The following is a 12,216-nucleotide window of genomic DNA, read 5'->3' as shown; positions in this document are numbered from 1 at the left end:
GGTGACACTATAGTCACCTGAACAACTTTAGCTTAATGAAGCAGTTTTGGTGTATAGAACATGCCCCTGCAGCCTCACTGCTCAAACCTCTGCCATTTAGGAGTTAAATCCCTTTGTTTATGAACCCTAGTCACACCTCCCTGCATGTGACTTGCACAGCCTTCCATAAACACTTCCTGTAAAGAGAGCCCTATTTAGGCTTTCTTTAGTGCAAGTTCTGTTTAATTAAGATTTTCTTATCCCCTGCTATGTTAATAGCTTGCGAGACCCTGCAAGAGCCTCCTGTATGTGAATAAAGTTCAATTTAGAGATTGAGATACAATTATTTAAGGTAAATGACATCTGTTTGAAAGTGAAACCAGTTTTTTTTTTTTTCATGCAGGCCCTGTCAATCATAGCCAGGGGAGGTGTGGCTAGGGCTGCATAAACAGAAACAAAGTGATTTAACTCCTAAATGACAGTGAATTGAGCAGTGAAATTGCAGGGGAATGATCTATACACTAAAACTGCTTTATTTAGCTAAAGTACCGTATTTTTCGCTCCATAAGACGCACCTCACCATAAGACGCACCTAGTTTTTAGAGGAAGAAACCCAGAAAAAAAATATTCTGAACAAACTGTCCCATAGTGTTTCTTACTATGGGACAGTTTGTACAGAATATTTTTTTTTCTCCCCTGTCCCATAGTGTCCCCCCCTCCCATAGTCTTCACCCACCCCCTCCCCATAGACTTCATCCACCCCCTCCCCATAGACTTCATCCACCCCCTCCCCATAGACTTCACCCACCCCCTCCCCATAGACTTCATCCACCCCCTCCCCATAGACTTCATCCACCCCCTCCCCATAGACTTCATCCACCCCCTCCCCATAGACTTCATCCACCCCCTCCCCATAGACTTCATCCACCCCCTCCCCATAGACTTCATCCACCCCCTCCCCATAGACTTCATCCACCCCCTCCCCATAGACTTCATCCACCCCCTCCCCATAGACTTCATCCACCCCCTCCCCATAGACTTCATCCACCCCCTCCCCATAGACTTCATCCACCCCCTCCCCATAGACTTCATCCACCCCCTCCCCATAGACTTCATCCACCCCCTCCCCATAGACTTCATCCACCCCCTCCCCATAGACTTCATCCACCCCCTCCCCATAGACTTCATCCACCCCCTCCCCATAGACTTCATCCACCCCCTCCCCATAGACTTCATCCACCCCCTCCCCATAGACTTCATCCACCCCCTCCCCATAGACTTCATCCACCCCCTCCCCATAGACTTCATCCACCCCCTCCCCATAGACTTCATCCACCCCCTCCCCATAGACTTCATCCACCCCCTCCCCATAGACTTCATCCACCCCCTCCCCATAGACTTCATCCACCCCCTCCCCATAGACTTCATCCACCCCCTCCCCATAGACTTCATCCACCCCCTCCCCATAGACTTCATCCACCCCCTCCCCATAGACTTCATCCACCCCCTCCCCATAGACTTCATCCACCCCCTCCCCATAGACTTCATCCACCCCCTCCCCATAGACTTCATCCACCCCCTCCCCATAGACTTCATCCACCCCCTCCCCATAGACTTCATCCACCCCCCCCCATAGACTTCATCCACCCCCTCCCCATAGACTTCATCCACCCCCTCCCCATAGACTTCATCCACCCCCTCCCCATAGACTTCATCCACCCCCTCCCCATAGACTTCATCCACCCCCTCCCCATAGACTTCATCCACCCCCTCCCCATAGACTTCATCCACCCCCTCCCCATAGACTTCATCCACCCCCTCCCCATAGACTCATCCACCCCCTCCCCATAGACTTCATCCACCCCCTCCCATAGACTTCATCCACCCCCTCCCCATAGACTTCATCCACCCCCCTCCCCATAGACTTCATCCACCCCCTCCCCATAGACTTCATCCACCCCCTCCCCATAGACTTCATCCACCCCCTCCCCATAGACTTCATCCACCCCCTCCCCATAGACTTCATCCACCCCCTCCCCATAGACTTCATCCACCCCCTCCCCATAGACTTCATCCACCCCCTCCCCATAGACTTCATCCACCCCCTCCCCATAGACTTCATCCACCCCCTCCCCATAGACTTCATCCACCCCCTCCCCATAGACTTCATCCACCCCCTCCCCATAGACTTCATCCACCCCCTCCCCATAGACTTCATCCACCCCCTCCCCATAGACTTCATCCACCCCCTCCCCATAGACTTCATCCACCCCCTCCCCATAGACTTCATCCACCCCCTCCCCATAGACTTCATCCACCCCCCTCCCCATAGACTTCATCCACCCCCTCCCCATAGACTTCATCCACCCCCTCCCCATAGACTTCATCCACCCCCTCCCCATAGACTTCATCCACCCCCTCCCCATAGACTTCATCCACCCCCTCCCCATAGACTTCATCCACCCCCTCCCCATAGACTTCATCCACCCCCTCCCCATAGACTTCATCCACCCCCTCCCCATAGACTTCATCCACCCCCTCCCCATAGACTTCATCCACCCCCTCCCCATAGACTTCATCCACCCCCTCCCCATAGACTCATCCACCCCCTCCCCATAGACTTCATCCACCCCCTCCCCATAGACTTCATCCACCCCTCCCCATAGACTTCATCCACCCCCTCCCCATAGACTTCATCCACGCCCCTCCCCATAGACTTCATCCACCCCCTCCCCATAGACTTCATCCACCCCCTCCCCATAGACTTCATCCACCCCCTCCCCATAGACTTCATCCACCCCCTCCCCATAGACTTCATCCACCCCCTCCCCATAGACTTCATCCACCCCCTCCCCATAGACTTATCCACCCCCTCCCCATAGACTTCATCCACCCCCTCCCATAGACTTCATCCACCCCCTCCCCATAGACTTCATCCACCCCCTCCCCATAGACTTCATCCACCCCCTCCCCATAGACTTCATCCACCCCCTCCCCATAGACTTCATCCACCCCCTCCCCATAGACTTCATCCACCCCCTCCCCATAGACTTCATCCACCCCCTCCCCATAGACTTCATCCACCCCTCCCATAGACTTCATCCACCCCCTCCCCATAGACTTCATCCACCCCCTCCCCATAGACTTCATCCACCCCTCCCCATAGACTTCATCCACCCCCTCCCCATAGACTTCATCCACCCCTCCCCATAGACTTCATCCACCCCCTCCCCATAGACTTCATCCACCCCCTCCCCATAGACTTCATCCACCCCCTCCCCATAGACTTCATCCACCCTCGCCCATAGACTTCATCCACCCCCTCCCCATAGACTTCATCCACCCCCTCCCCATAGACTTCATCCACCCCCTCCCCATAGACTTCATCCACCCCTCCCCATAGACTTCATCCACCCCCTCCCCATAGACTTCATCCACCCCCTCCCCATAGACTTCATCCACCCCCTCCCCATAGACTTCATCCACCCCCTCCCCATAGACTTCATCCACCCCCTCCCCATAGACTTCATCCACCCCCCTCCCCATAGACTTCATCCACCCCCTCCCCATAGACTTCATCCACCCCCTCCCCATAGACTTCATCCACCCCTTCCCCATAGACTTCATCCACCCCTTCCCCATATTCTTCTCTCCCATACTGTCCCCCTCCCCTTGTCCCATAATTACTTACCTGTCTTGCAGCGTTGGCCGGCAGCACAGGGCGCACCGCGGTAGTGGAACTTGAATTTCATGTTCCGGTTTCCGGCGGGACTGAAAGGAAGTGCGCACTCAGCTTGTGCACACTTCTTTTCAGTCCCGCCGGAAACCGGAACATGAAATTCAAGTTCCACTACCGCGGTGCGCCCTGTGCTGCCGGCCAACGCGGCAAGACAGGTAAGTAAAGCATCATATTCGCTCCATAAGACGCACAGACATTTCCCCTCACTTTTGAGGGGAAAAAAAGTGCGTCTTATGGAGCGAAAAATACGGTAATTTAGGTGACCTATAGTGTTCCTTTAATAGGATGCATGACATGGTAAGCAGAGGTTTATATCAATGCCTCTGTATCTTGGGATTGGAAAGTTGTCTTCATCCGAAAATAAAATTTTTGCATTAAAGTGTTTTAATGTTTGTGATTTATGGTGATGATTGTGTGAAGGAGGCTAGTCTCAGCAGCCTGAAGCTTCCTTTAGGTCTAGTTTATTGTCTGAGAACATTGATCAGTGAAATAATCCCTGCATCTCTCTAGGCCTAGTTCAGTGAAGAGGGTTGGTAAGTGGCACCTAGCCCACACCAAGGCACTTTTGGACCTTAATCACTACAGCACTCGGTAGTGGTTATTGTACTTTGAGTGTTCCTTATGTTTCTGGGGGCTTGTTTAATACATATGTGCCCGTTCTAAGATGTTTCAATTGTGGCTTTCATAGTTTGTTGAAGAAACTCTCTCTACTATTCACTTTGTTTATGCAGCCTTAGCCACACCTCCTGTGACTTACACAGGCTCCCTACACTTACTTACCCTTACTTCCTGTAAGTAAATGTTATTTTTTAAACTCCCTTTAATGCAGAGTTTGTTGAATTTTGAATTTCATTTCTCCTGCTCTGTTAATAGCATGCAGAGCATCATATGTGAGAAAATTCAATTCATAAATTATGCTGTAAGATCGGATTGAAAATGAGTGTTTCTTTAAAGTGGATTGTAGTACAGGTCTTCATACTTGACATAAAATATTACACGTTTTGATGGTTTGCTGTTCTAGTTTGATTTATTGCCTACCTTAATTTGCAGTGACTAGTACAAGGTTATTGGTAAGGTAGATCTTGAGTTATTTGATCACTGAAGACTAACACAATACCAGTCTACTGCACTGACATCTACTCTGTCACGGTTTGATAGATTACTTCCTTATTACCTGTTCATTTTTCTGTACCCTCTCAGGTGATTAAAGTTACAATTTACGAGGATGATCCAGAGGATACTCAGAGTTTAAGTGATGATACAGACACTGAAATCACTTCTGAGGTTTGTCATTTAAACATTGTTGCTTTCTCTATTTTAGTTGCGGTGTTAATATTCTGTATAGCAGCTGTGTGTGTGTGTGTGTGTATACACACACACTTATTTTATTATATAGTGCCAGCAAATTCCGTAGTGCTGTACAATGGGTACTTACTGAATAGAATTATATTACTGAATGTGTTGTTATATGTATATACATACATGAATTGTTCATATAGCACTGGTCAGGGAGCCTAAATACAATATTTGGATAATACAATACAATATTTGGATTGCTCCTGTTAATGGTACTTTTTGTTTTGGCTTCTTCTTTGTAATGTCTCATGTTTTTCTGTTTTACTTTAATGAGAGAATGTGAAAAATATTCTGTTTTCCTCAGGACTGCTGGCAGTGTTCAAATTGCCACAAATTAAACTCTCCAGTAAAGCGTTACTGCTTCCGCTGCTGGGCGCTACGAAAAGACTGGTATATGGACTCTCCTCGCCTCACCCACACTTTGTCAACCCCTGCACTTCGTGCCAAGGGCTTCTCTGAAGATGACCAGAATGGAATTGACATCCCTGACTGCCGGAGAACAGTGTCTGCACCAATGGTGCGGCCACAAGGAGCATATATCAAGCAACCTTCATCCTCCCTGGATCCCTTAGACCTGGCAGCATGTTCAAGAAATTTCTCAGAAAGCACAGATACATTATTCAGTTGCCAGTCTGATGAAGTGTCCTTGGAGTCTAGCCGACCACTGTTGGAACCTTGCCAGCTTTGCCATAAAAGGCCTCGTAATGGCAATGTGGTCCATGGGCGCACTGCCCACATGGTGGCTTGCTTTCCTTGTGCACGCAACCTTAAAAGAAGTCAGAAGGGCTGCCCAGTGTGCCAGAAACCCATACAGATGGTGGTGAAAACATATGTTGCATAAATACAGCATCGTGCTGCATGATTGAACCTTTGGTTTTTTTGTTTTTTTTCTTTTTTGATTTGTTTTTTACCCCCACTTTTTGCTGCCAACACAGCTGGGGTACCTGGACCATTGTTATGGAAACAGGCATTTTTGTATTTTAAGCTCATATTTGTGTTTTTGTTCCTCAAGCACCTTGTATTTGTTTATTTTATTGTGGACACCATGAAGGCTTTTGCGTTGAAGTACAACACGGCAAAACCAATTGAATTTTGTTTACCGGGGATGTCGGGAAGAGTCCTCTTGTCTCTCAAACTCTTGGGACAGAGGTTTATTCCTGTCCTCAAAAGAGAATGTGCTATCACTGCCAATATAGCTAACTGAAATGTTGTATAAAAGTTAATCTCCTCAAGCCAAGCAGAATGGAGGATATACATTGTCAGATGATATTTATAAAGATATATAAGATATATTTAATGAAAGCTGTGTATTTATGTATGGACATCGACATGTGCAGTCTTTAAAACAAATGTACTTGGTGTCTCTAGAACCATGAGTAATAGTAGTTTCTAATTTTAGTCCTTAAAGCAGCTAGTTTGGCCCTTTCCAAACCCTCCCTCACCCCAGCAATAAGAAAACAAAAAAATTTGCATCCCATAAACATATGGGGGGGGGGGGGGCGGGGGGGAGGGGGCAGTTTCAGTGGAGCATCCTGCAGTCTCGAGGAATTTTCCATAGTCATCAGAGTTGTCCTCTTGTGCAGTCGCTAGAATACTGCATGGACACCAGCACTTGATAGAAAAAGAGCTGAGGAGGACCTCACAGAAGAGGATTCGGCAGCGCGAGGGACTGTTTCAGGTAAGTCAAAATTAGCTTTTCCCTTTCACCCCGGGGCTGCCAGAATGCTAGCGGAGCAGTCACCGTCTGGGGTCTTTGTAATACATGCAAAGACCCAGAAGCTGACAGAACCCCTTTAAGAATAGAACCATTCGTTTATGTGGTTCCTAAACCTGGATTTCTATACATCGTTTATTACTTTAGTACTCAGTCTGGAATTTACTGAAGTATTTGTAGCTTTACATCTGTAAAGTTACATTTGGATTCCATGGCATTAGAACATTAGACTGTATATCAAACTATAAATTGTGTTTATATTCGCCCACCTCTCTAGAATATGGATATGTGAGAATATATAGGTATATATATATTCAATCTATATCTGTCTATCTGGAGTATTTCTATTTGTCCAACATGACTTTCTGAATCTGGAGGGCAAGCACATACCCATCTGGCATGCATGTATATACACAATTGTTAGCATGTGGTCTATTGGTAAGAATTGCAGCATGTTACTACAGCATGTGTGATAGGAGGCTTCACTTTGATGCTATATTTGTATTCTTTACTACTACGTGGATGGATTAGCAGTTAAAAATCAGAGAGGTAACATTTTAAGCTACACAGTTTGCATAACCTAATGTGTAGATAGAATGTATTTGCATATAAAGTGGCAGCATATAATTTTTTTTTTTGCACTCTAATGCAATTGAAGTTAATGAGTGCATATTTTTATATATTTTTTTTGGTACTACACACATTTGCCATGCAACTAAATGACCCTTTTAAACCTATAGCTTCCACTCTGTGATGTATTTATTTTTTTGCCCTATCTCTTCAGGTGCATGCCAAGAAAGGGGGAGACACAAAGTTAACATACATTCATTTGTTGTAGCTCATTTCTTTTCTGCTCTGCTGAATTACCATCATGCTTTGCTTCTTTAATCGCTTTGAAACTGTGAGCCTTCTATATGCATTTCAGTCATGCGTGCAATTGCACTTATGTCCTACTAGTTTTAGCAATTTACACCAATTGCTTCATCAGTTACCCGATAATAATTTATGTTTTAATTTTTTGTAGTGGCCTTTTCTATTTCCACATGCCATTTTCATAGTAAACTTTCCACCCCAGTTTCTTTTTTCGTTTATAATTGCAGATGTATTAATTTCCAGAATAAAATGAAACACTTGTACAACTTATTTTAATCCAGTTTAATGGTATGCACTTGAACGGTTACTCCAGCTAAAAACAGTGTTTTCATAAAACACCCCCCTCTAAGATCTCCCTCAGCCCAATCCTCTTTGGACTAATGGTGTATATGCAAACTGCTTTCTGTGGTTAAAAGTTACTCCTAACCAACACAAGCTAAAAATTGATGGTGAACTTATTATTTTTCTCTGAACAGTATTTTGATAAGGCAAAAAATAGAAAGAGGTCCAGGCAGTCCTAAATTCAAAGAAGGCAATTTATTAAACCCACCACCAATCACAACGTTTTGACCTGAACAGTCTTTGTCAATGTTGACAAAGACTGTTCAGGTCGAAACGTTGTGATTGGCGGTGGGTTTAATTGCCTTCTTTGAATCCTAGAGTGCCTGGACCACCTTCTTCTATTTTTTGCCTTATCAAGTATTTGGTTCTTGGTACTGGGACCGGCCTTGTTACATCCACATTCATATCACTATGGGAATTGAGTGCAGTTCCACACCCCTGTTTCTTGAACAATATTTTGAGGCTGATCCTGATTTCACTTAAGCTGAGGCTGCATATCCTTTTGTACTCAACCAAGTTTGAGTTGGGTTTTTGTTACTACTCAGTGTGTTAATTCTCATTGAACTGACCCTTGTATGCTTCTAAAAAAAACTAAATGGAGTCCCCCATCCCTCTAAATCAAGATAAGTTACCTTTTAGTCCCCATCAATGTTATTCTGTATTCACATTTTTATTTTTTTATATCCGTATTCATTCTCCTGTATTCTCAATAAAGGTACCATGGTATTCAGAACAGTGAGATTGAGTTGATAATTGAAAACTGTTCATAGTGTTCTCTACACAAGCTTGTTAATATACTTTTGAGTTTTCCATTGGGCCCATGAGCCAGTATGTTTTAAAAGCTCATGATGCTCGGAAGCCATTACCAGGGCTTTATGGAGAGTTTCCATGTTTCCTGCATTGTTTGAAATTAAAGATGATTCCATATCATGCAAGCGCCTCCTATTAGTTTTTCGGTGCTCTTCTGCTTTTAGAAGTATTGGATTATCCAGGAAATGAAAGCATCTCAACGTGCTTAACAGGTGTGAGATATCAAAATATATTGTCTTAATATGGATCAGTATGTGAAACTGAAAAGAAAAGGGTTTTCATTAAATTGTTGAACTATTTTGTTCATTTGGAAGGTACCTTTTAAAGCCTATGCTGCGTGTCCCTCTGGACATCATTTAGAACAATCTGTTCTATTGTTCTGACATTAAAAGGATTATGCAAGAATTTATGCTACTAAATCATATAGTATTCACGACAATGCAAGAGTAATCTGTGTGTAAAGTGCTCATTACACCTTTCTTTTTTCCTTTCCACTGCCTTTTACAATAACCAAAGAATGGATAAAAATTGAAGTTAAATATGTTGAATTATTTTCTTTTCTTCTCAAATACAGAACATTTGCTTTGTTTGCTTCTGTGAGAATATTTTTTAGACTGTGCTTTTATTTATTTTAAGAAAGTTGACCAATTAAAAACATGTTCCTTATAATTCTGTTTTGTTATGACTAAGTGCCTTTCTTGTACTGATGTTCACTTATTGTTGAGTAGCATCTCATTTGAAAGGTTATCTTTTAAAACGGACCATAATCCATTCTAGAAACCGCACACAGCTCAATGGTAGTTATGTATGCATCAGTAATGGAAAGGAGCAATGGCTGTTGTAATGACTGAAAACCCCCTTGTCATTCGTGTAGGACCATAGATAAACTTGCAAAATGATTGGGGTGGGGACATATGTAATTTGTGGTAACATTTTAAATCAAGCACTTTCACTAAAATCTAACTTGTGGTATTTGTGGAACACCGAACAAACCCCGGTAGTGTGCAATGCAATTTATGACAAAAGTATGAATTATTTGCACTAAATCTATGATATATATATATATATATATATCTATATATCTATCTATCTATCTATCTATCCTGTGAATGGAACACCATACTGCTAGTTAGGGTATTTTTGTGTAGTGTGTTTATTTCAGACATAAAACAGTCCAGTTTGTGAGAAGTTCGATTTTCCCAATCTGTGTTATGGGGGATAATCTGGGAGGGTAAAGGTCAAAATGTTAATTGAGTTATGTATAGTTTATGGATAAAAACTATCCACATTTCTTGCAAATTTTTTCCATTGTATGTTTTTTTTTTTTTTTATTCTGTATGCAACCAAATATATGTATTTTTGTTTTGTTTCTTCCTTGAGTTAAACAAAAAAACAATAAATTCTGTGCTATCCATTGTATGTTTTTTTTTTTCTAATCTAATTTTTTTTCTATATTGAACAATCCTGTTCCAAAATTTGTAGCACTTTCTCCTGCATTGCCTGCCAAGTGTAGTGATATCTATATATCTATACATTCTCTCCCTCTCCCTCGTGGGTTTATCATAGCACCTGAAACATTATTAGTGTGCTTTAAGATGACTCTTCACTGCAATTCAGAGGCTTAGCCCAGACTATTGTTCTACCTCCTCCAAATGTTGGCACAGGTGGCACTTCTTCTTCTCTGTGCATCTCCCTCAACCACATTTTTCCATCAGTCTGCCAGAATAAAGAGTCATGTGTCACTCCAGAGTACCAATTTCTACTGTTCCAAAGTAGTGTGGCAACATGCTTTAGTATACTTCAGCTAACTCTTTGTGCATCTTTAAGGCTTGTGTACAACTGCTCTGCAATGGAAACCTATTTATAGCTCCTGAAGCATCTTTCTCATGAGTTATTTTTTTGGTCTGCTCTTGTGTGAGACTGATTGATTTAATTAATGGATTGACTAATGAAAAGCCTTGCTTAACCCCTTAAGGACACATGACATGTGACATGTCATGATTCCCTTTTATTCCAGAAGTTTGGTCCTTACTGGGTTAAATGAACCGTATAGTCACCCAGACCACATCTCTGGGTGCTGTGTAAAAACGGCAGTCTTTACGTTGCAGGTATAAGTCCACTTCTAGTGCTTTTCACAGCCACTAGGGGCTTTTCCGTTGTACTGACCGAATAAAACGCTGTCATATGATGCAGAAGTGCCATAGAAAAGCATTGATTCAAAGCTGTCCTAATAAGTTTTAAAGTGCGGCACTTATCGTGCATGCACTTTAGGTACTTAATTTGGCTCTGTTAAGGACCTAATAAGGGAGCCTTGGCATTGAAAAAGGTAGGTAAATCTCTTAACTTTTTAATGCACCCTATTCCTCCTTCGAGGCATGTTTCCAGAACTCTGTGCCTGCACAGTAACCAGCTAGACATTCTTATACAAGGGGTAGCTTTTGCAGACTTGTACTTAAGCATGTAGTGAAAACAATAAAAACTATATTAACAAACATACATAACTTGAAAATCAAACCTAATACTTCATCAATGTATCATACAACCACAACGGTCCAAAGTATAGAAATACAGATGTACAGATTCAACTGGCAATCTTTTGCACTTTCATAATTGGCATACTGTAATTACACAAATCAATGCATTTTCCAGTTTCACCAACAGATGGCAATGGGAGTCATTACAAGCCTGAAAAATCCCCTCACCAATATTGCAAAACCTAACCACGGGGAAAGTGCCAAGGTAACAGGAATCTGTTACAGTTCTCCCATCACTCAGGTGTAGACTAACCCATTATCCGACCTCCAACTGGTCTATGTCAAGATTAGTTGGACAGTAACTCTTTAACCCCTTAAGGACACATGACATGTCATGATTCCCTTTTATTCCAGAAGTTTGGTCCTTAAGGGGTTAAGCACACATGACATGTGTGACATGTCATAATTCCCTTTTATTCCAGAAGTTTGGTCCTTAAGGGGTTAAAAGGGTACTTTTCCAGACGTCCAAGCGGCAGTCATAACAAGTGGGATGTAGTTGCCCATTTATCACAGGACAAGTAGCATTCAAAAGGTTAAAACTACAAAATGCAGTCCCCAGTCTTCTCCCCTCTTAGCCCTATAAAGGGTAACTCCATCCTGACCTCCCCAGTATTTGCCTGCCCTTGAGAGAGACAGGTCAGGTAGCAGAGCTCTGCCTTCCCTCACTTTTTTACATTATATATATATATTTGTGGTCAGGGCATAAAGCTGTAGAATTAGTAACATAAAACAAACAGTGCATGGAAAAAGTCAGTTGTGGTGTGCCGTAACTGATGAGGTAGTAGGCCTGAAATAAAAGAGGGCCTACCTTATGAACTATTTATAAAAGGAGGTGTGGTGGGTGGGAGAAATCACCAGACCTAAGACTG

The 12,216-nt window shown here is 43.3% G+C and overlaps 1 protein-coding gene across 1 annotated transcript in view; it reads left to right on the top strand.

Annotated features, from left to right (window-relative positions):
• Positions 1-6,565, top strand: part of MDM4 (MDM4 regulator of p53) — a 38,859-nt gene extending 32,294 nt beyond the window's left edge. Inside the window, exons 10-11 of the mRNA XM_063452278.1 lie at positions 4,919-5,002; positions 5,379-6,565. Coding sequence (XP_063308348.1) covers positions 4,919-5,002; positions 5,379-5,915 — 621 coding nt within the window. The 3' untranslated portion in view covers positions 5,916-6,565. The remainder of the gene's footprint in view (positions 1-4,918; positions 5,003-5,378) is intronic.
• The last annotated feature ends 5,651 nt before the right edge of the window (positions 6,566-12,216 follow it).

This window comes from Pelobates fuscus, chromosome 1, assembly GCF_036172605.1.
Source record: "Pelobates fuscus isolate aPelFus1 chromosome 1, aPelFus1.pri, whole genome shotgun sequence".
In the NCBI taxonomy this organism is placed as follows: Eukaryota; Metazoa; Chordata; class Amphibia; order Anura; family Pelobatidae; genus Pelobates; species Pelobates fuscus.
Note: the sequence above shows the minus strand (reverse complement) of the source record. Positions and strands in the feature narration are given on the sequence as shown.